This window comes from Podarcis erhardii, assembly GCF_964252035.2.
Source record: "Podarcis erhardii genome assembly, chromosome: 6".
Lineage (NCBI taxonomy): Eukaryota > Metazoa > Chordata > Lepidosauria > Squamata > Lacertidae > Podarcis > Podarcis erhardii.
Genome location: NC_138510.1, coordinates 55,509,941 through 55,534,901, shown reverse-complemented (window position 1 = coordinate 55,534,901; position 24,961 = coordinate 55,509,941). Strand labels below are relative to the sequence as shown.

General features: G+C 39.3%; 1 protein-coding gene across 2 annotated transcripts in view; it reads left to right on the top strand.

Annotated features, from left to right (window-relative positions):
* SPATA6 (spermatogenesis associated 6) overlaps positions 1–24,961 on the top strand; it is a 30,935-nt gene that overhangs the window by 5,313 nt on the left and 661 nt on the right. Inside the window, exons 4-14 of one of the 2 annotated variants that reach the window (XR_014158151.1) lie at positions 828–869; positions 2,732–2,856; positions 4,756–4,836; positions 6,177–6,452; positions 7,481–7,568; positions 10,536–10,576; positions 12,538–12,719; positions 17,995–18,094; positions 18,600–18,724; positions 21,226–21,416; positions 21,820–24,689. Coding sequence is in view for 1 of the 2 variants with exons in the window: in XM_081868276.1 (XP_081724402.1) it covers positions 828–869; positions 2,732–2,856; positions 4,756–4,836; positions 6,177–6,452; positions 7,481–7,568; positions 10,536–10,576; positions 12,538–12,719; positions 17,995–18,094; positions 18,600–18,724; positions 21,226–21,397 (1,232 nt within the window). In the remaining variant the exon portion in view is untranslated. Of the gene's footprint in view, positions 1–827; positions 870–2,731; positions 2,857–4,755; positions 4,837–6,176; positions 6,453–7,480; positions 7,569–10,535; positions 10,577–12,537; positions 12,720–17,994; positions 18,095–18,599; positions 18,725–21,225; positions 21,459–21,819; positions 24,690–24,961 lie in introns of those variants that run through there. The other variant, XM_081868276.1, reaches the window with a different exon arrangement.

Below are 24,961 nucleotides of genomic sequence, written 5' to 3'. Positions count from 1 at the left end.
TCGACACGGTGCCCCGTTGTGCCAGCAGTTTAGTCATGCTGGCCACATGACCCAGAAAGCTTGTCTGTGGACAAATGCCAGCACCCTCAGCCTGAAAAGCAAGATGAGCGCTGCAACCCCATAGTTGCCTTTGACTGGACTTAACCAACCAGGGGTCCTTTACCTTTACCTTTAATTGAGCAGGTGTCAACTTTATGAATTACATGTCACTAAATATGGAAATTATCTATGCCATATGCTTATGATAGCAAAACTTATTGTAATCAGAACACCAGAGGATTTGAGCCTACCTTCACACTTCAAGGGTGTTATACTGCCACAGTGTCTCAAATATTAGTCTTAGGGGTGCAGGAGGTTTTGACTGTCTGCTGTGTACCATGACATCTACATATGTTATTTCTTCAGATAGTGCATGTCCAGTGTCTGCTTCAGTACTGTCTAACTGGTGGAAAACAGCAGCCAACTGAACAACCAGCAAAGGGCATTCTTCCTGTTACCCCTCCAAAATGGCAGGAATAAAGATTTCACTTAAACAACCTCAGGAAGCAGCTGTTGTACCATATGTATCTGGATTATCTGATGTATGATAAGCTATAAAAGTATATTAAGTCTCAGAGCAGTCAACCCATCTGCTCTTTCAAGCTAAAAACTAGTATCTTCACTACCATTTCCCCCTTAATGTGTCCACTATCCATCTCTGCTAATCATTGCCTCATCAAAATTGTGCAAACCTTTTCTGTTCAGGTTAGAGAAAGTTAAATTGGTGTAACACTTTTCGTTTGCATCTCAAAGCAACTTCTGACTATAGTTTTATTCTTTTTTTCTAGGTGACACAACAGTACTTGAATTAATACAAACTGTTCCTCCAGGTATTGATAAATTCATGAATTATGGAGCTTTTTAGAGAAATTTTCATGAATGCCTAACATATCGCAGAGGTCTCTGCTTCTTAGGTTGCAAGCAGCATAGTTCTCAACTAATAATTATCACAGTCAGCATAATAAACCTTCCTTAGCTGTGGATCTTCCACTGTTGCATAGAATCACAATACACACTATCCTTACACCAGGGAAGATGATAGCCTCTTCCCTTCTACCTCCCTGTGTTTGTCCATATGATAGCTCAGTTAGAGTGTAGTGCTGATAACGCCAAGGTTGCAGGTTTGATCCCCATATAGGATAGTTGCAACTCTACAATTATATGATTCTATGATCTGCACCCTGCAGTTTCCTCATGTGCAGAGCCTACACAGGTGCATTTATATTTTAGTCCACAGATATACTAGAAACTGCCTTTCTAAATCACTTTTGTAAAATGTCTGATGAATTGCCATACTGAGTGTCTTGACCACCTGAGCCTTGGCATGTGGGCAAGGGGGAGCAGAGTGTAATGTTCTCCCTCATAAGATCCCTATGGCTAATACTCTTCAGGGTTTCAGGAAGGCTATAAAAGCCTTTCTCCTTCAAAAGTCTGTTTTGTTGGTGGGCTGAATTTTTTTAGGGCAATCACTAGTTTACATTTGGTTGGATCCAGGAGTCGCTTCCATTTTCAGATGTCTGAGGTGTCATTCTGCTGCATCTGGGTTACTTTTATTGGCACTTTTAATTGAAAGATTGTTTCAAACTTGATTTATTGTGGAATTTTGTTTTGTATTTTAAATTCTTGATAGTCTATTTTGTAGTTGTAAGGTTGGTTAATCTGATAAAAATAAATTTTACATAGATAACTGAACTGCCAATCATGCAGCTGTTGTCTATTTATGTAATTATCCAATCATGCACTGGGAATTAATCTTATTTTTCAGTATCTACTTACAAGCAACATTCCTTCTCAGGCACAGACATTGCTAATAACCAATTATGTTCAATACACAACATAACCTTCTATCACTTTTGCTCTCGATTGTTTTGACAAGGTGCTCTTTTTTGCTGATTTGAGACCATAAATTTTAAACAGGGAGCTTTCTTGAATGGATTAAAAAAATCAGTTTAGATTTATATTTTTTGCTTTTTTCTGATAGCTCTGATCTGCTTTTTAAAATGCCATTATTATCCATAAAACATATATGCCTATGTATATCTATGTGTTTATATGTGTAATATGTTTTGAAGGCCTGTATCTTTGCAAAGGAAAAAACACCACACCTGGTTTTTAGATGATTCTTTTCTCTTATGAGGTCTCATAGTGTTCATTTCTAGAATTTAATTTTTTGCGATATAGTAACTTAAACTTAAACCCCATCCCTAAATCTGACTTATACCCCCAGCACACAAACACACAGACAGAGCTCAGGCTGTGGAAAGAATCAAGTTTCTAATACTGTTCCCAACCCATCATCTAGAAACATTGCTGCAACAGGTTTTCCAGTTCTTGTATGATGTTGCTGTTCTATGGTCTCAGAAGGCAAATGCACAACTAGTAGAATTGCTTAAATGGTCTTTAGGATAATTTTCCATGTCAATCATATTGGGAGTAGACCTATTGAAGGCAGAACTTGATAATCCATTGATTTCAGTGGGTATGTATAAAGTTGAATATAACCCATTGGTTTTAGTTGGAAAAAATGGGTCTGTATTTAATTCTTCTATTGAAATTAGTAGGATTCAAAAATGCTTAACTTCGATTGGGCTATCCTTTTTGTATACAGTCTGGCTTGCCTATATTTGATAAAAAAGAGAAAGCAGGTGATATCTGCCCCCCCCCCAATCATATGTATAACTATTATTTTCAGTTGGAGAAATTCTAGCCACTTACGAGGAAAATACAAGAGATTTCCTTTTCCCTGCTCCTAAATCAATCACTGGACAACGAGGGTCCGCTCGTGAAATTTTAATGAAGAAGGCCTTTGGTTTTACAGTAAGTGGTGAAATTGTTCTTTGCTCTGAAATATTGCTCAATACTTTGTTATGCTCCATATACAATGTGCATTATTTAATATTCACATTATCACAATGTATGATTCAGTGTCCAGGCTTTGGGGATATTTGTTTAAGAGATGTGCTGAATTAAGGCCTGATCCATTTGTACTGTTCTATGCAGTACATTTTGTTTCACAGGGCATAAAATTCCTCTTGCTTATTTGAATTGAGTTTTTCTGACATTTTGTTGCTATGCGACTTGGTTGGGTGATATGCTTTTGACTATTGCCACCACATGCTATAAACAAGAATGACCTTCTGTGAAGGAATCATAGTTCAGTTGCAGAATGCATTCTTTAGATTCCTCTGGTATCTCCAGTTAAAAGGTTCTCAGTATAGAAAATCCCTCTGCCCAAGACCCTGGAAAGCTTCTGTTGGTCAAATATTTTATTTGTTTATCTATCTAATAAATTTATTGGCTGCCATTCAAAAGACAGTATTTTCCCATGACAGCTTACAATGTTGAAATGTATTTAAAACCATATAAAATAACAATATAATCACAGTTATGTCAACATTTCAGTCAATGTACCACAGCAAGCCATAGCAGTATATAAGACTATATTCAACACACTAATTAAAAGCAATCCTGAACAAAAATATTTTTAAAACCCAGCTAAACACTAAGGAGTGGACAGTACTGAGCTAGATGAATAAGTAGTCTGAACCAATATGAACTTCCCATAATAGTGAGGAATGACTCCTATTATAGAAGCCAAGCTGCTGCTGCTGCTTAACAAAACTTTTTTTTCTCTATGCCATTCCTACCTTTTGCAATTATTTCCATTACTTTACTTGGAACAAAATATATCTTGACAGATCTATAATTACATAGATTTCACTTCATTGTATCTTTTTAAAAATGGCATTTCATTGGCTACCTACAGATCCTTTGGTGAATGGCTGCTTTTAGCAAACATTTTTATTAGTTCAGCAGATTCCTATTTGAGTTGTGAGTGTGCTACGAAATTCCATGTTAGCACCCATTTCTTCATATGGGGTCATTTGGTGCAATTCGTTTCACATGATATCAGTGCAAGTTGCCTGCAATAAGTCTAGTTAGGGCAAGGACACAATATAGGGTGAGGATAAAGACTGGACACAAATAACAGGAATGGAATGGGAGGAAACATTTCCCCCACAAATGGCAAATCCTATGCTATTTCCCCTGTATTCCTTGTGCCACATATTTCTTCCAGTGACTACACCCTCTGCCTGCTACAGGGAGGAAAATGCAAAAATCTGCAGCTTGTCATTCTGGTTGACAGGCATGGCCTGATATTCTCTTTTATAACCATGATGTTGCCCTCACTGCTGGTGGGGCAGGGTGTTTACTTTTGGAAAAGTAAAAGGAGTTTGTTATAATTAGTTTTCCTTTGTCCAGCATTAAGATGTGGCAAACAAACAGGGGAAATGTAGGTTTTGTGTAAACAAAGGATATCATAATGTCTCCATTGTCCATATCAAAAAGTTTGAAAGTGATGTGAGTAAAGGTTGTACAGCAATACTTGACTTTTAATTAGTGATATGTAACATGCCATGAAAATCTTTTAAAATGCTTTTGACAAAGCAATGTGTTGAAATAAACGGCAGACCTTAATTGTAGTACAAAAGCAATATAATCATCAGTAATTGAATTGTCAGAAATGCAAATGTTATCTTCTTGACATTTACCATTGCTGTTCTGTCTTTTCTAATTATCTTTATTAAAGGCTAAAATTAACAAAGGAAACTGTTAAAATTAGGAATGGTTTGTTGCAGTAGGTGACATTTACTTCTTTGATACCCTTTATCTCTTTAGTTGGAGCTTGATGTTCAATTATTGTCTCTCTTCTAGGGAATTGCACCAAAATTGAAGTTTTTCACAAGTTGTCTTATTTCTGAAAACCTGTTACGTTCAGAAAAAGCTCAAAAGCAGGTTAGCATAACTTAATTATCTGCACTTTAATTTTTAGATTGGGTATTGATAGCTAGATTGTTTCTTTTGGTGAAATTCCTCTTATGAAAGTTTCTCAGAAATTTTGATTTGCATCTTCAATCAAGTTCAGTAAAAGGCAGCCTGAACATTGCAAATAAGTGAATCTAAAAGTGGCAGCTACAAGAATTTGTGTTTACCCAAGAATTTAGTATTTAGCAATGAAAGATAGGCAAGTAATATTTTATAGCAATAATAATAATAATAATAATAATAATAATAATAATAATAATAATAGATAAATGCATTAGACACCCTACTCTAAGGGTAACCTGCTGGCACTAGTACCCCCTATGATGCCTGCAAAAGATCTTGGGTATCATATGCCTCCTCAAAAGTCCACCATTCACAAGACACTGTTTGCTGTTCCTGTTTACTTCTTGTTGGCGCTCCCTTAACTTCTTCTGCACTGAACATGTTGCCTTGAACATGCTCATATTTCATAGATAGGAAGGACTAGACATCCACTTTTCCATTTGTTCTGAACAGAAGAGAGAAGCAAATAGGTTCTCTGAGAGTGAGTGCAGCAGTGGTTTATTTGGGTGCTTTTTTAACCCATTAATGGAGTGGCATGCCCTCACCATTCTGTGGTCTAGTCTCTTTATCTGCAATTTTAAGGCCCCCCAAATGTTTGACAACTCCTGTGTATGCAACCCCTGCATATGCAAGCAAGGCAAAATACTCCTTCTTGAACCACCACCCTTTGGACCACCACCCATACACTGTTCTTGATTGAGTAGGCCAATGCCAGTACAGTGGTACCTCGGGTTATATACACTTCAGGTTACATACACTTCAGGTTACAGACTCCGCTAACCCAGAAATAGTGCTTCAGGTTAAGAACTTTGCTTCAGGATAAGAACAGAAATTGTGCTGTGGCGGCGCAGCGGCAGCAGGAGGCCCCATTAGCTAAAGTGGTGCTTCAGGTTAAGAACAGTTTCAGGTTAAGAACGGACCTCTGGAACGAATTAAGTACTTAACCCGAGGTACCACTGTAATGGTGGAGGAAACTCCTCTGAAAGGAGCATCAGAGTGTTTCTTTTTTCTAGGCGGTGGAAGATGGTTCAATGTTCTTGTAGGGCAGGTGAACTAAGAATAGAAGAGAAGCAGAGACTGGGAAGAATGAGACACCTCCAAGAACGAAGCTGTGTGTGATCTTGAGGTTTTGAAGTTTGTTCTGGAGACTGTGTGTGTTAAAAGCAATATAATTGTTGAATGCTGTGATAGTGAGGACATATTCTCTGAAGCCGTTCATTCTTTCTTATTGACTCTCTTCAATTCAGGATAACTTAGACCAGCAGCAACGTTCATCCAAAGATGGAACACCACAGATAAGATCACCAAAAAAGAATCCTCCCTCACTTGAGAGAAACAGGCAGTGCCTAGCAGCAAAAACGTATGAGCAGCCCACAGTAGCCTCTCTTTCTCGATCTCCATCTCCTTACACAAAAAGGCGAATGTGTGAGCTTCAGCAACTTAGACAACGCCTGGCCCATCTAGACCTAGGACCTTTTGATTTCAGAAAAGAATCGGATAGACCTCCATTTGTAGTTCGACGTGTATGTATGCCCTACAACAATTCCAATTTAAGCCAGGAGCAAATCTTGCTGTTCACAGTTACTCTAAGAAGCCTTTCATTCAGCTCTTTCTCTTTGTGGCTGCTTATTTTCTCCTAAGTGCTCTAAATGTAAAATAAAGCACTACTCAAGTTCTTTTGTTGATGCTGGCAGTTGACAAAGAACCTGTTATTTCATGAGTGCCATGTTGAATTATTTGTGTGTCTGTTTTCCCACTGCACTGGATAGCACAATGGTTGTATAAATTCTACTTGATAGTAGCTGAAAGTTCTAAAAGGGCTAAAGCCCTTATGTTTATGTGTGTGTGTTTTAATTAGGCTACTTTTGTAAAACGAGGAAAACTAAAAAAAAATAAAAAATCTGGAGAAATGTCCAATGTCATGATTTTGTTGACCAGGAGCATGATGTGCATGGCCAAATGAAGGCCTCAGGCCACACATATCTCTGAGTTTGAAAGTATATCCAATGGATTTCCAACTATTTTTTTCCTAACTATCATGTAATGTGTAAATTGTAATGTCTTTGATTCTTTCAATAGACACTTTAAAAAGGCATTATTCAGACATAATGACAAACAAGTGTGTATGACAAACTTAGGTAAAGATAATTTGGCAGAGCTGGGAATTTGGAAGTCTAATAGCTTGCACTTCTGTTTTTAGCTAATCATAATTACGTGATATGTCTGAACCTAGACAAACTGTGGTTGGTCTTAACTGCAGCTTATGGAAGCAAGCCAACTTCAAACCAGGAAGCTGGCTTGTTTCCATAAACCATACTTTAGATTAATCATAGTTTAGGATTCAGATGTAAAACTAAGCTGCAATTAAACAGCAATGGAAGCATAAGCAAACTAACCTTACGGCAAGGCTTTAGGGTAGGGAGGAGTGCACGAGTCCAGCACTCATGCATTGAACAATAAACCATTGTTTGTATGTCCAAACTGGGTCACTGCATACAGACACACATTTTACACTATAAATAAAACACTTTAAAAATTATTTAATTTTCAGCCAGAACAGCTGTCAGCTTCACCTGATGTTTTTACTTGGTGCCGTCCTAAGGACAATATAAAAGACGCTTGGCCTGAGACAACCTATGGTAAGTACTTTTTTTGTATACAAAAGATGTGTGCAATAATAGACATAAACCTGTTTATATTTTACAATGTGTAATTGCTACAGTGACCTGAATTTTGTCTCTGTTCATAAAAAAATCCGGTTTTTAACATAGTATCTGATTCCTTATATTCTTGGTAACAGCATAACACATTTTTGTAAATATTGCTAGTGATGAGATAATTCTAAAAGATCTTCGCTTTTTAACAGGAGCAAATACTACTTGTGTATTCCTTGTTGATATGTACCTTCTTCCTGACTGGGGAGTCTACAAGTCTTTTTGCCTCATTCCTTACAATCTAGACATTTTGTGTTTCATATCTCTCACTTGACTTTAAAAATACAACCCCATACTCCTATAAAGTCAGCCTTCACTGCTGACTGTGTTTTCAGGAAGTCTCACTGAGCTTATGATCTCTTATTTCCCATTTACACCCCTTGGATTATCTGCTCTGTTGCTTCCAGTAATCCATGGATTAGAGTTGGAACCTGTTAGAGAAAAGCCGTGTTGAAAGCCATTGCAATTCCATATAGCGTTCTCTCGCGGTGTTACCACCTGTCATGTTCATTTGCAATTAAGGCACTATACTGCTTTGAAACATTTTTGTTAGGTTTTTGGCATTTGTGCATACTTTTATATGGATTTTTGTTTGTGTGTCATAGTCTCTAGGGATCAAAAACGAGGTCTCAATTATTGTTTAAGAGTCTCAGGGTAGAGCATCAGATAAGAGAGCCCTTTTCTTTGTAGATCATCCCCGGGGTGGAACGTAATTTCCCTCTGTGAACTGTTCTGCTTGAGAGAAGAACCTTTCCACGTAAGATAATATTATCCACATCCTTGTTTGCAGTGTGGCTTGAACTTTGGTGTATCACATCATTCTCATGTTAACTCTCCTAGTACCCAGAATTTCTGTGTCTCCCTGTTCTGCTGAGTGGCATGGAGGCTGCCCAGCATGGCTTTTTCCCATGTCACAAGCTTGCAGTCATGCCAGAAGAGTTCATGCAGCAAGATTTATATCTTTTAAAAATGTCAGAGTTACTTTATTGTATACCAGTATGGACAGTTGCTGGGACAGGAATTTCTCCCACACGTCCACAGGCTTTCAGTGTTAACCTAGTGGTCCATGAACCTAACAGTAACATGAAAAAGAGCTCCTATGTAATTCTTTCTGCAGTGCAATCCTTTACAGCAGTGATTCCCAACCTTTTTTGTTTGTTGATCCACAAGTCCACAAATTGTTGCTCCACAAATTTACTTGATATGGTGACCCATTATTTTATTGATACATACATTTCAGACCTTAGGACTAAGGCAGCCAATTAGTTTCATGCATTTTAACTGCAAGTTGTCCTTTTCTATGTAAGTCAATTAATACCACCTATTAATGTGTAGCAGGGCGGCGGCGGGGGGGGGCGGGGCAGTGTGGTGTTGATACAGTCCCAAGGATCATAGTTTCCCGACCTCAGTTGTAAAGAATTGCAGCCTAATACTGTGACACCTGTTAATAGTTGTTATAGTAGAGACCCAATCCATTGCTATTTGTTGTGAACTGACTTCTTTACCTCTGTGCTGTGTTAAGTGATAATTACAAACGAATGAGGGTTTTTTTATTATTATTAAAAAAATTAACGTTTCTAATATTTTTGTATATGTGGTTTTTTTTACCTGTAAGCAGCATTTTGGTCAGAAAATTGGATGGAAATACATATAAATGCTAATAATAATGTAAGCTAATAAGTAAAACTGTTCTTGATTGTTAGTACTGTATTGGCTTTAGGTTGCTTCCAGCGAGATTTTAGCAATATGCTGCTGATGACTTATAGCAGGCATAGGCAAACTCAGCCCTCCAGATGGAACTACAACTCCCATCATCCCTAGCCAACAGGACCAGTGGTCAGGGATGATGGGAGTTGTAATCCCAAAACACCTGGAGGGCCGAGTTTGCCTATGCCTGTCTTATACGGCTGGCTCATTTTTGCTGCTGCCTCCCAGCTGCTCCAGTGTAGAGGCTCAGTTGTGTTAACAAACTGGTGTTAACAAATGAGGTCACCTAGAAGTTGGGGTACCTGGGGGAAAAGGAGAATAAATCTTCTGTGAATTTTTAGGAGGCCTGGAGAGAGTTGGTGAGGCTAGGGGAATAGAAATCGATTCTCTCTCTGCATGTACATGCAGAAGAGTGGGACTTGGCCTTACAGTGGGACTATAAGGGAGAAGGGTTGTTGCTTAAAAGGACCCAGAGTGGGAAAGAAAAGATGACAGGGATTTTTTTAGGCTTCTGTGAGGGAGTAGAGATGACAACAGCCTGTAGGAGAGCATGGAGCGGGGGGGGGGGGGAAGAATCCTTCTCTCCACTGGGGACACAGACCTGCCATGGGGTGAAAAACTCTTAACAAGATCCCATGACAGTAAAAGGGAAAGCTTAGATACTAGAACAAACATTATTGTGCTTATTTTTCCTATTAATTTTCTGGGACCCTTTTGTGGAGTTGCTTCCTGTTGGTCCTGAAAAATCCTTATAAGATAATATTTAGTCCATTTCCCAAATGATGCTCTCTTGTAAGGAGCTTCATTTGAAGAATGGAAGGAAGATTAACACATCCCAGAAAAACTGAACCAGAAAAGCTGTTGTCTTATGTGGAATGGAAGTATCTTGTTTTATCCCAAGTGTTTTACACTGCTGAAGCATTCACGCATCCAGAGACTGATACATTGGTTTGAATAACTAATTATGTCCCAAACTCTAAATTATTTCACTGTCCAAACAGTTTATGTTCTCAGTTACCATTAATGTGGTAATCAAACAAGCCACAGTTCTCAGAGGTTGCAGTTGAAGGTAGTGCAGTAGGACTAATACTTTGGGGACTTTTTGAACATGGGTATTATAAATGTGCACTATAAAAGCAAAGACACGTATTTTCAAATTAGACATTATCTTATTTTATTTTTTAGATCCTACCCTTCTTGGCAGTTATAGGCCCAAGAATCGAAAAGTAAGTACTGAAAAGGAGGTTGCATAATTAAAGCTGAATGTGATGAGTTGAGTAAAACTATCTTAGCTGAGTGGCTTACTGCTGTATAATGTTATTTCCTTACCATTGACAATTCTATATTTTGCGTTGTTAAAATATGACAGCCTCACAAATTGTGAGGAAAAATTGACTGCCACAATGAACACGTAAAATCTGAAGCTGCCTAGATGAATCTATCTAGCCAAGTATTGTCAGCTGCAACTTTCCAAGTCCTAACTCAAAGGACTGTCCCAGCTCTTCTCAAGATAAATGTCATTGCATGCATTGATCGTTAGACACTGACTTATGCCAGTGTCAGTGACCTCTTTATAAATGAGGATTCTGGTGATGATTCACAATTAAGGCTGCAATCCTAACTCCACTTGTTGGGGACTAAGCCCCAATGAATTCAGTTGGAGTTACTTCTGAGTAGACTTGGTTAGGCTTTCTGCCTAAATGATCTATTAGACACAATCAATTCACCATCATGCATAGTGGCTCTTAGGACAGCCTTGTGAATAAGCCTGCAAAAATATTTATTCCCTACTAAGAGGCTTATCACTTGTGTTTCCATGGTGGCAATGGAGGAGAAGTCCTGTTCTCTATGGCCAGCATGAAAACACAGGTTACTAGCCCTCTAACAGACTAATAAAAACAAAAACCCCTGTGCCTTCTACCAAGTGAACAGGCACAAAAGTGCTGATCCTTCCTGCTGCATTTCCATGCTGGTTTCGGAGAACTGCTCCATCAACTGCAGCTTGTGAAGGTGTCGTGAAAGCTGCTCCCCTCATTTATTGTAAAAATATTGTGTAGTTGGAGGAGTTTGGCAGGGATGATTGGACTAAAGTGAGTATCTGCCTAAACTTCAATCTCCTTGACAGTTGAGTCAATTTTAAGTGCTCAATTTTAAGGGTCGGTTATCACCTCAAAAGACCTGAGCAGCTTGGACCCAAAATATTTAAGGAACTGTTTCTTCCCATACGTTCTTGTCCTCTGTCCTAGGACAATGGAAGAGGCCATTTTACTGTGTTCCAGCGCCATCCAAATTTCAGTAGGCAGTAACACAGGCAAGGGGCTTCACTTCCGTAGGGCTGTGGAACTTTGGGAGATCCTTCTATCTGGCTTCCTCTCTGATGGATGCCAGCTCAAAATGTTTACATTCTGGCATGCCTGTGGCCTGAGAGGTTTCTGCTTTGTTTTTGCTAAACTGTATTTATAATGTGATTATTTTAGATATATGTTGAAGTTAGGCACCTTGAGTATCCTAAACATGAGACAAGCACACTGTTTTAAAATCTATATCCTTTCTTGACTTGGGCAATCCTGCCATTCATTGTTTAAATCTCAAAGAGGGATTTTATTTGAAGGCATGTTGTTTCATTTTCATTGCATCTAAATCTTGGTAGAATCTCATTTACTGTGACATTATACTAAATATGGCCAACACTTTTGTCTTAGGGTTGCATCCAACAGTCATCCCATTAGCACAATTCTGCCTATGCAGTGGAACTTCCCCTCTCTTTTCTATCCCTGCTTGCTCTCCATCTGTTCAGGGTGGGGGTTTGCACAGGGAGAAGAGAGGAAGGCCTGTTGTGCAAATGGAAGTCCTTGCACTAATAAGACAAATATGCTGGGAACAACCCCTTACCTTGAAGAAATTAAATAAAACATCCTTCAGGCAGTCACCAGAATTTTCAAAATCTGAAGTGGAAATTTCAAATATGTGGATGACCTGAGAAATGGCATTTAGGATGCAAAGGACTGTGATTCCTTTGTTGTAGTGTTCTAGCTATTTCTGCTGCTTCAGAGTTTTAATATGCAAAAACAATGTTTTCATTGGACTGCAATACTCAGTACTGTAGTACTCAGGTATAGCCAAAATGTTAAACATACTATGTAGCTTTCTTAAAAATTAAGCTCCTCTTTTTTTTTGTTTCTGGCAGGCTACCAGGTCACATTCTGATAAAGACCTTCATAGTTTTTCTCACAGTTACAATGAGCACTTGATTTCGAGTATACCTGGTAGGCCGCTCCATTCAACTCAACTGCTAATGCATTCAGCACCTCCACAACTGCAGAAGTATTACTCAACTCCTATGTTTAATTGCTTGTCTCTTAGAGAAAGGTAATGTCATTTATCCACAAAATCTGGACAAATGTGCTGTCTTCTCAGTGTTACCTGTATTTTTAGTATTTCAGGTGGTTGGTTCTTTTACCGATAGGTTAACAACTTAAGGTTTGTTGGCGTATTGGTACATTTCTGGTATGGTGATAATTAAAATGTTAGGATGAAGTGTCTCTAGCAGTATGCCCGTGTAGTGATGTGTAAGCCATGCGGCAGCATTGGCTTTAAATATATTAATTTGGCATTGAAGGCAGATATTCCAGAGTTGAGATGCAAAGCAGCTGACCCTATTCAAGTACTCCTACTGGTACAGCCCAGCTGGGGAACTTTGTTACCTTCATTTCATAAATGCCTTTAATTCCCATTGTATGTACAGTACTATTCAGTTCAGTGTTGAGGGTTAAAACGGTCAGCCACTTTCAGCAGGTCAATTATATGTCATCTATCACATTCCAAATTTCCCCTCAGCTTCGTCAGTGACTTGCATTTCTGACTGCAAGAGGCTGGTGGGGAGGGTACACCAAGGGGAAACACCTTGACACTGGAAGCTGTGTTTGCCTGTCTTGCCTCTCCCACCTTGCAGGTATTTTATTCACTTGAGAGCTACTTGAGCTAGGGGCATGAGCCAAAGTGCTCTTGTTCTGTGACTCTTTCCCTGTTGTTGATGCTATGGCACCAAGGTCTGCAGTGTCAGCTACAGTCGTATTAATCCTGACTCTTTGGAGTGGATGGCAATGTGCTCTCTGTATGGAAGTGGTCTGAGTGGCATGGGCACCTTGTTGTGAGTGGGCAGATTCCATTGGATTGTTTGTTTGTTTTGCATTTGGTCTCTGACGTTTTGTATTATTGTATTTTTGTTGATGTTGTCTTGGTAGTTTGTAACAGATGATGTGACATTATGTTACATTGTGGATATTATCTTACATGCAAAACAGATTCTTTAGTTTTGTTTTAAAAAATTGTCATTTGGTAACCATTCAAAATATTACAATGTGACTTTTTCCGTACATTTTGTCATTTCTATGGTTGTCAATTGCCCTGGGTACTGTAATGTAGAAAGGTGTTATATAAGTTAATCTGAACTGAATTACTATGATTGTGTTGCAGATATCTGATACAGACTGCAGAGGAGTTAGGAATGGTGGAAGCACTTGGTTCTGCTCCAAAACGGTTTTGCAGAATCTATTCATTTCTCTTTGTCAAAACTCCCGAATGATTGTGAGATTTAAAATAGATTCTGCTATTCATTCTGGACATGTATGCATGTCTGGAGCTTCAGATGTGGCAAGTGAAAGGTGACAAGTGCTACTTCTTCATCACTCCTGAGGTCTCATGGTGAGTGTTGTGCTTCCTGGGGAAGTGTCTACACCGCCTGCAGTGTGCCTCATGCCAATTTTGGAACAGGCCCAAATCCCACTGCAAAGAGACATATCCTGGAGACATTTTAGAAATGTTTCCATCTCAGCTGGTACCTGAGGTTCTGGCTGAGACTATAGGTTGGAACATAACTTCTACCAAGAAGGGACAACTACCCCCAGCTCACCTGTAAAAATACAAAACCTTTTTCCCCCAAGCTCTCCACCAGGAACTCCCCCCTCCAAATAAACACATTTAAGAACGAAGCAGGAAGGTAACTAGCAACAGACAACACTTTTCTTGCATCTCCATTAACTAGAAATGACTTTGAAGCATTGGCTTTTTTGTCAGGGATGGTGAAACTTGTAGTTTTCTTTGCTTCCTGAACTAAACTAAGAGACGGGAAAAATGACAAACGAAATCCCACATTCCTTGACCTCTGAGTCATTTCCAGTTAAGGGGAGGCTAGAAAGGTCCCTACTGATGAATCTGGGCTGTGTTTGAAATGGAACTAAAAGGAGTCCTGCCTCAAGATTTTCCCACAACAAGCATGCAGTGCTCTTCTCTGTTTCGTGCTGATTCTGAATAGCAGCATCTGAGGTGAAGATGTGGCCTTAGAAGACAATAAGAGCCTGAGCTACAAATAAGGCAGTCTGATACAGATATCCATCTTACGTATAGACATCTCAGTAAGCTAGAAAATGGATTCTCTCAGCTACAGATCTCAGTCATTGAGATGGAGCTGTGAGCAGAGTGCCAATGATTCTACGAGGTGATACAGGCATAGAGAGAGGCTTACAGCTTCCTGTCGTTATAGGGGACTGCATATCTTGGGGATTGATTCACCCAGCGTGATGTGACCTTGTCTGTTCTGCAGTTGACAGGTATCAAAAACTGCCTGGCTGGCCTAGAGAAACGGAAAGGTGCAGCTCATCACGAGCAGTTACTCTTGGCCTCTGTAACTTGTCTGATATGGTTCATCAAGACTTGATCTTGTCTGCTGTAGGTCAGAACAATAGATTTCCAAAGTGTTTCTTGAGAAGGTTGGTTATTGTAATGCTCACCACATCATTCTTTGTATGCCAGATGCTCTAACCTACTTCCTTTCATATTCAGACTACTGTGAAATATTTGTCAAAACAGATGGAGTGATTTTACTTGAAATGGCAGTAGGTTTGGCAGCCTCCATTTGTGTTTTTAATGCTTTCCAGAGGTGATCTGTTCATACAACTTTCCAAGAGCTGGTATGGTAGCGCAGGATATCCACAAGCACTTGGGAACATTTTTTCCATCACAGTGTCCATTGTTCTGTGGGCAAGGGGAGGCATTGGCTACCTTCCTCCTCACTGGGTGTGGTGTGGCAGTGCCTTCTGGATGAGTAGTTTGGTGGGGAGGCCCAGTATCTGAGCCATGAGCAACTCTTTTAAATACAGGTGTTCAGGCTGGTAAACATTTTGTACTTAACTTGGAAAGCTGTAGTGTGCTTTTGATAGGAAGACAGAAAGCTGCAAAAAAGCTTTTCTTTTTAGCAGCACTCTTTCCCCCCCACACCCAACTGCATTTACCTCCAGAAATAAAATTACAAACAGACATCCCTTTTTCTGGCAAGAATGACCAGGGTGAACCTGAAACGGTATCTGAATCTTTTTCCTTTCTAGGATTATGGGACAAAGTGAAGGATGGGAGAGCAGACATAGGGAGTCTTCATTTCCTGTGTTCCCTCCTTAAGCCCAGCCTAATGTGTAAATCAGGCCTAAATTCACTGGGAGGGGGAATCATGAGCAACCTCATTTTATCTAATCTCTGTTTGATCTAATTAATTCTTGTTGCATTGTTTCTGATTTCATATGGTTTGTCTTCTGTTGGATTATTCCAGGGCTAATTTCTTGGCATCTAAAAGTACTCATTGTGTACTGAATGACTCTTGCTAGGCCATATTACGTTTAAATTAAATCTGGTTTTGTTAATGAGCATAATTGCATTGGTAAGCTCTCAGAGATTCACTTTTGCAGTTGTAGTTATCCATGGAGCAATTTCTCCCCTTCTCTCCCCCGCCCTTTCTACAATAGTTGCTTGCTCAGTAGATGTGCATCTGCTACTATAGTACTTTATTGATTTTTACCCTGTGATAGTTTGTCCTTGTATGTTTTTTCCTCCTTCTCCTCTCAGCACAAATCCTCTGCCTTTTGAAACTGATAAATTCTTCATGGAAGCCACAGAAGTGCAATTGCACTTCTTGTTGTGATACACTATGGCAGGGGGAAAGCACTACATTAAGAGCCACAAATGATTTTTGCAGAATGTTCCCATAATAACTTTGTTGATATGAGATACATTAGTATTCCTTGCTAATAGAGGATTTGAGCATTTATTGCTAGAAATGTTGTCTCTGAAAATACATACCCATTGCAAACTATAGAGTGGTAAGCTTCTATTTAAACAGTCCATGTGGACAAATCTTATTTTTTGTACATCTGAGGCTGCGGTCATATAGGCACTTACCTGCAAGTAAGACTCATTTTGAATTTACTTCAGAGTAGACATGAATAGGATTTCACTTAAATTGTCTACTTTATCCTTATGAATATGTAAAATTTAGATTGGCCACATTGATAAGATTTCTGGATTTGTTCTTTGATTCTTTTTGCTGAAAAATACAACTCTGCTTAGCATTTTTTAAAAGTCCTTATAAAAGAGAGAAAATGCTTTTAAGCTACATTACAACAGAAAATAGTTTGTTCTGTTGATTGTTCTCGACATAGCATCTTTGAAATGAATTATGAGTAGTTCTATATTGATCTGGCTTACTCTAGGTCACCGAGCTATATATCCAAAGTGTTTATACAATCTATTGGAATCAATAAACAATTTAAACTGATGTAACTGCAGAATGTTTGCTAGTCCCGAGGAAAATTGGAAGTATGACAAAGAATACAGTTGTAGAAGTTTATTTGGTTTTGTCAGAGTAAAATAATACAACCATTCTGGCAGCACTGCAAGAAACTACCAACACCTTAATCCCATATGTAAGAAATTGGTGGTTTTGCACAAGCATTATTTGAGTCTTTATGCTTTAGAAATTCTGTTTATTTATAGTTTTAAGAAATTGCTTCTTGAAAATGAGCTTCAGAGAATAACTCCAGTAGGAGTTGCACATCATAAAATGGTTTCAATTTAGATTATGGGTGTTAAATTTTAGCTTTAGCTTTGTTGTATGGTGACTTTGGGTGGTGTAAATATTAATGTAATGGCTTAAAGTGTGGATTAGGTTTTATAGTTATGTCTAAAATTAGACAATTAAAAAGGAGCTGATACTGTTTTTATTAATACCTAAATTTTTGAATGTAGAAAATTGGGGTGTGTGAACATTTCTTATGCCACAGCGCACACTAGTGGATTATTTTGTCATTTCACTAAAGAAATGTCCATAGGGATTTACAGGGTTTTTTTGTTTTAAGGGGCGATATTAGTCCTCACTTTGTCCCTCTCAGGGCTAATATTGTGACAATTACAGGAAGCTTCAGTTTGTGACAAATACAATGCATCAGATAATTGGAAAATGAAGCACACTTGGCTTCAAAGTCATGTTGAAATCATGCTTCGTAACCATGTTTAGCATTGTGCTGTACATCTCTTTGCCCCATCATGTAGTAAACATCAATACTTATATATATTTTCTTTTTTGAATATTTTAGAAATTTAGATAATGAATATGCAGAAATCAATATTTGCTTAATATAGTCATCTAATGTAGCATATATTGCAGAATATATACTATATGTTACTGGAATTAACAGTAAGTTTTACACTTGATAAAATGAGGCCATCGTAAGAGAGAACCATTTGACCTTGTATCCATTTCTAAAGATCAAACAGTGCCCATAACTTAAAATCTTCCCTTTTTCTCTTTTGATTATAGGTTTCGTTCTGGCTGGAGTGCAACAGTAAATGGAGAAGAGATCCATAAACGAGTGAGAAATATTTTAAGGACTCACAGTGCAAGGCAAAGGCTAACTTTTGTACGTTTTCCCCTAAGGTGTTATGGAGAAAATACCCACCCACCCCCGCTTTTTTAAAAAAATGGTTCCTTTCGTTAGTACATGGGGAGAACTTTTATAACATATATGAACAATTTTTGCCATTGAACATTGTTTCTGTCATGGAACTATTCATGACATTATGTCTTTATGTACAAATTGCTTTGTGAAACCCATTGTATCTTTGGGTCCTCAACAGGATCACATGGTGACCTCTGGCCACCCATTTCCAGATGCTCCCTTTTCTTCCTTACCTTTCTTTTTTCTCGTTCCCATCCCTTCCTCACATGTCAATGGAAGAGCCAGTAGTTTGCTTACCTTACGCTGCATTGCCACTGTTTTCATGTCTCTGATGGCTGTTAAGTGTTTGTTTTGATCAAGATTTAATTTTTTTAATGAAATAAAAATACATATAATTGTGTTTCTTTTTTTAAAGGACTACATTTTTCAGTCACATGAGATTATCATCTTTCTATTGATTCCTTAGGACGAGAGTTGTTTGTCAAAAGATGATTCTGCTAAGTCAAGAGACTCTAGTAAGACAGAAGATTCCAATAAGAAGAAAGACATTTCAGACAGAGACCGTTTAAGCCACAGTGATCTTCAGAGCAGGTAAAGCTCCTATTCCTATTATACCCCCTTGTTCTAGTCCACACTTAGCTTTTCCATTCACTGCTGTCACTGCAGTTTTTACCAAAATACTCCTTATCTTTGCCTGTTACAGTTGGAATAAATTATACAAGTGAACTAGACTTGTATAACTTTCTAAACCAATCCATGCACAGAATTGGTTTACACTTGAAGCACAGCCCATCATAACCTTAGGTGCTCTTAAGTCTGTTGATTTAATCTGCCACTATTCTCTTCCTTTTTATGTTGCCAGAATAATATGAGAAGCCAGGGCTGCTTCTCTTACTATCCTGTCAACACCTCCCCTGCCTCTCATACTCTAAGCCTCGTCTTGTCAGCTGGTGCAAGCAAAGCTATGCGCATATGTCTGGTGATAGTTTGGGACACGGGGATCATTTTGGGACCTACAGGCATGAATAAAGAATCTGCAACAACTACTGCCCCAGCATTAGCGAAAACGATGGACTTTGAAATGTCATATGCAAGTAGGGTCTGGGCATTGATGGGTTCATCACATTCTGTAGAGCAGTCATGAGAGTTGGGGATAAAGAAAGGGACTCAAGGACATTCTGACAGCTTGAAGTCTGCCAGCGTCCTCATAAATAACCGTACCAAGGCAGAGTTCAGAGGAGAATGTAGTTTTGCTGACCAAATGTTCACACTAAAGTAAATGATTGAAAACCATTGGGACTGCACAGAAGGTCCGTGATGCTGAAATATTTAAAGTGCAAGTGACTTTGAAAGGAACTTGTGGGACTCTAAAGGAGATGGAACAAAAGCATGTGACAGGTATATGACAGGTATTTCCAAAAGTGGAGCTGAGTGCAGTTACCCTGCTCTTAATATGATTTGTGCATGTAATCCCCAGATCACTTCAGCTCAGCTTGTCAGGATAGTTTCCAGTTAAGGCAGCAGACTGACGTTTTTCTAACATGGATGTAGCTATGTCCGTTCCACTGTTGAATTTCTTATGAGGAAGGGATGACTAATGGCCATGCACCAAAAGTGAGCACACTCAAAAAATGTGACATTGTCAGTATGTTGACGTGGAAATCACAGGAAGTGCTGCCGCTTTTCATGAGCATATCTCAGACTGTCATGATGACTGTGGTTCTAGGTGAAAAAGTCTGGATTTTATGGAACCAGAGTTATGGGTGCTATTCCTCATACTGTGCTCCTGCTCTGCCTTCATTCACTGCATTTTACCTTACAAATAAGTAGTACATGGTCAGCTGGGCTTCAAATATAAAGCTAAAGCCAGGGAGTTTTATCATGGTCTTCTTTAAAAGGACCATTACATGGCTATATAGCACTGATAAACAGTTCCTTTTTCTCATCCACTTTAGCATCCACGAAATATGCATATATGTGTGTGTTTGTTTTATTTATGGTATTAATATGCCTTAAATAGGTGGGCCTTACATAAGATTATTGCCACAATAAGCAACAATTAAAAGGTTACAATAAAATAGACAATACAACAGTTTAGAAGCAGCTGTAACGGCTTCTTCTCTGCTCCTCTCAGGGCAAAATGAAACTAATCTGCTGGTCAATCCAGTTGTCTCTCATCTAAAGGATAAATCATATGCTGCCTGCTGTGATGCAAGTTATCACCTACATTTAAAAATTATCTGCATTCAGCCTGACTTAAGTTCCAAGCTGCTTCTTAGATTAGAGGTCAGGACAGAATTATGGAAAACTTGGTATTTGAATCAAGCAGTGGGTCTTGCACTCAAATGCTGACAAGGTGCTTAGGGCACAATCAACTCTCAAGCAGGTATGATATTTATCTTGACCAGTGAAAGCCAACCAGGAGATGCTGGCTCATCTACTAGTTGAAATGACCAGTATCTCTTTTTATGAGAAAAGTGTAGAAAACTGTGACTTGGGAGCCACTATTCACATGGTAGCATTCCATACTATTAGGGTAGGTGACTATAGCAGGCATGTGGCTGGGGTCTATCAGAGTGCTTGTTGTGGAAGACCAATATAATCGGCCCTGTCCAAATAGTAACTTAATTCAGTGGTGCAGTATCTCACCATGAAAGAAAAAGCTCAGAAGCCACCAGGTGCGTATTGGAGACTGGGTGGATCAAAACCTATAAAAATAATCTTGGGCTCATAGATATTGAGGTGATTGACAAAGTGACTATCAGAAACTAATCAAGTGAATACAAACATATCTGCACATAGAAAGAAACAACACTGAACAGTCACTTTTCATATTTATGAAACTATAGAAGGATCCGGTATATTTCTGAGGTGAGACATCTGTAGAGTATACTCAGAAAGTGCAATCAGGACAGGTTTTCTTTAATACTGTCTATTTTGGAAATAGCTGGGGAAACAAACCTTGTAGGCTTCACTCAAGTGCCTATGCTACTTAAAGAGTAATCAAATAATAAATGTCATTCACTCTTTTCCTTTTTCAAAAGATCACATTTTAATAGATGTGTGTTTGGGGTTTTTTTGGGTATTGCTAGTTCATCTATACGGCAGAGCATCATGGTTCAACTGGATGATGATGACTATTGGACTAGTCAAGCTGCAGAATATAAAAGCAAACCCCACAGAGCAATCTTTGAAGACAGTCTGCAGAAAATCTATCGAAATATGTACCGAAAAGCTTCTGGATCAAAATCAAAGAATAAATAAATTCCTGATAGTGATGCAGGTGAAGATGAACAGTATAAAAGATCAATATTTTTAATGAAAATGTTGTGTGTCTAACAAATGTTTGTTTGTTTCTCTCTCTCTCTTTCTCTCTGTTTTTATATAAGTTTGTGAAATTCTGAGGCTGGGACTCTCAATAGGAAAATAAATAAAATCTGGAGGGTTTTAAGTAGGGCACATTGTTTGTTTATGGGATTTATAGGCATGTTAGTAGTTTTGGCTCCCCATTTCTAAAGCATCTGGCTTCCAATTGAATTAGGATAAATCGCACACATCTCCACTACATTGCTATCCATGTAGGTATGTGTCTTGCCTAGAGCACTAATAGAGGCACATGTGAAAACAGTTGTTCTATGGTTGCAATGTGTTTCCAATACTGTGCTACTGAAAAGTCTCCTTTTCAGGGGTGTTATATCATTCAGCATGTCACCGAAAATCTGCGGATCTTGCAAGGGTCTCTGGGCAAGTGGTGGGGAAGCCATGGACCTTTATGTACTGGATGATTGTGTAAGTTCACTGTTGTGAATAGTGAGGAAGTTGCTATCGGGAGCAGAGATTGCATTCATTATCAATACAAGCAGCCAATAATAATGATAATGCCTGCTTGGAATAACCACCACCACCTACAGGACATATGAGAGTTGGGGATGAGGGAGAGTGAACATAAGAAGCCTAATACAGTATTCAGAATTGTTTTATAAGACCTGAAATATTGTCATGTGAACAATAGACCTTCCATATTTTGTTGTAAAAATCAAGTGGTTTTTGTGTGTGCTTTTGTCTGCAAAATTGTTGTTGTTATTGTCAGGCATGGGTGAAGTAAGCCAACTGTGTCAGTCTTCTGCACACCGATGGACTACATCTTCCTCCTTTCTCTCTGCTATTTTTTAATCATTATGGTTCTATTTGTAATCCTCTTTTAGCTTAATTACGTCAGCAGTATATCACTTTCCTTTTTTTGCTCCCAATCACCCCTTAATCAAACAGGACCCAGTGTCCTTTCAGACTGCATCAGAGATATATCAGTGCATTGTTGGAGATGAAAAAGAGCAAGGCTTCCAGCACATCAGCTAGTGCACCCACTCAAATGCAAACATTATGAATGTTCTGCACCTCAAACTGATCAAATTTGGAGTCTGTTCTTACAGGCTCAAGGGATGTATTGGCAGAGCGGCATTGGCAGAGCGGGCATCTCTCTTCTAAAGGCCACCAAATGTTCACCAGCAGTTTTGAAACATCCCCTGAGAAGAAACCTTTCCAGCCTTCCACTGAGTATATCCCATGCTAACAAATAAGGGCAGGCTGCCTGCTCTTTAGGCATTCAGAAATTTATAGAGGCAGGGGTGTTTGGCTTCTACTTCTTTTCAGAAAGGAAAGAAGTAAACATACTCCTTTTGGAATACTTATATCATTAGAGCATAGAAATAATAGATGCCCAAAGATGGTTTCAGATGTATCTGAAAACAGTGTGAGGGATACGCAATGCACAAGATTACCGCCTGCCTATCTCCATTTTATATTGTGTCTTTCAGAAAGTCTCCTATTTCTGCCAGCTCTGTACAGACATCTACATTTTGTCAGATGTCAATTTATTTATTTAAAGCATGGGCAGGTAACTTACAGGCCTGAAAGTGTTGTTGGATTGCAACTCTCATCATTCTTGACCATTGGCCAGCCAGCGGAGGCTGATGGGACTTGGGAGTCCAACCCGTTAGAAGTATTTTTATACCACCCCTCAGCAAAACTGACAGGATGCAGGGCACTATTATTATTTATTTTCCAAATCTTCTATAGAGCTCAACATAAGAATACGTGGTGCCAGACTGACATCAACTTTGGTGCCAGGCAAGCCTTCCTGGAGATGGCATTCCATAAGCTGAATGCCACAACTCAGAAGGGCCCTCTCTGGTCATCACTCATCTCATGCTGGATGGTGGTGGGATCCAGAGAGGTACCTAAAATAACAAATGCAGTATTGAAGCAGGATCCTGTGTTAGAAGGTGGTCCTTCAGTTATCCAGGTCTGAAGTCATTTACGTAGGTACCATCACTTTGAATTATTCCTGCAGATGGACCAGGAGATAGTGTAGTGGACACAGAAAAGTTGTAATTCCAGCATGTGGATGAATTTACAGAAAGGTGGATGAAACTCAGCTAAACATTATAGCCAACAATTATTTATGATCCATACTGGTCATGTAGTGTACTTCTGGAGTGTCGGGTTGGGATGCATATGTTGCGAAGCATATGAGCCACCCAGAGTGGCTGGGGAAACCCAGCCAGATGGGTGGGGAATAAATGATAAAATTATTATTAAAATTATTACGTGAACAGAAAAGCCCTGAGTGTCAAATTAGACAAATTAATGAAAAGAGGTGGGAAGGTATCGTGAGTACAGTGGTACCTCAGGTTACATACACTTCAGGTTACATACGCTTCAGGTCACACACTCCGCTAACACAGAAATAGTGCTTCAGGTTAAGAACTTTGCTTCAGGATAAGAACAGAAATTGGGCTCTGGCGGGGCGGCGGCAGCAGGAGGCCCCATTAGCTAAAGTGGTGCTTCAGGTCAAGAACAGTTTCAGGTTAAGAACGGAGCTCTGGAACGAATTAAGTACTTAACCCGACGTACCACTGTACCTTGTTTGGTGGCTTGCCCCATCTGTATGACCCTTTAATTCTTGCCTTCTGCTTTCAGGCCTGTTGAGCATGGTGGTCTTCCCTTAGTATGAGGTGTAGCTAGAGCTGAGATGAGAGTGAGTTATTGGTATCACAGGGTGTTGATTTCCCTGTAGCAAGGCAAAGCTGTGGCTTTTCGCCTATGCAATTGAAGCTTTGGAGAGCTAGCGCTGTCTAATACCTTCTCCCTCCTCCTTGGCTTTTACACAACTCCTCCTCCACACCAGCAAAGCAATTCAGAATTTAAGCAGAATGACTTACACACCAAGGTGTAGGACATTATTATAGCACAAGCATAGGCAAACTCGGCCCTCCAGATGTTTTGGGACTACAACGCCCATGATCCCTAGCTAACAGGCCCGGTGATCAGGGATGATGGGAATTGTAGTCCCAAAACATCTGGAGGGCCGAGTTTGCCTATGCCTGTTACAGAATATTGCTACAGCACAATCCTATTCCTAGAGATATTTACTCAGAGGTAAGCCCTGCTGTGTTGAATGGGGCTTACTCTCTAGTAAGTGTATTTAGAATTGCAGCCTTTGAGTGGTCATTTACATCAATAGTGCAAACCCATCTGTGGTCTATTTCAGAGCTATGTTGTTGTTGTTGTTTAGTCGTTTAGTCGTGTCCGACTCTTCGTGACCCCATGGACCAGAGCACGCCAGGCACTCCTGTCCTCCACCGCCTTCCGCAGTTTGGTCAAACTCATGCTGGTAGCTTCGAGAACACTATCCAACCATCTCATCCTCTGTTGTCCCCTTCTTGTGCCCTCCATCTTTCCCAACATCAGGGTCTTTTCCAGGGAGTCTTCTCTTCTCATGAGGTGGCCAAAGTATTTGTCCTTCCAGTGAGCACTCAGGGCTGATTT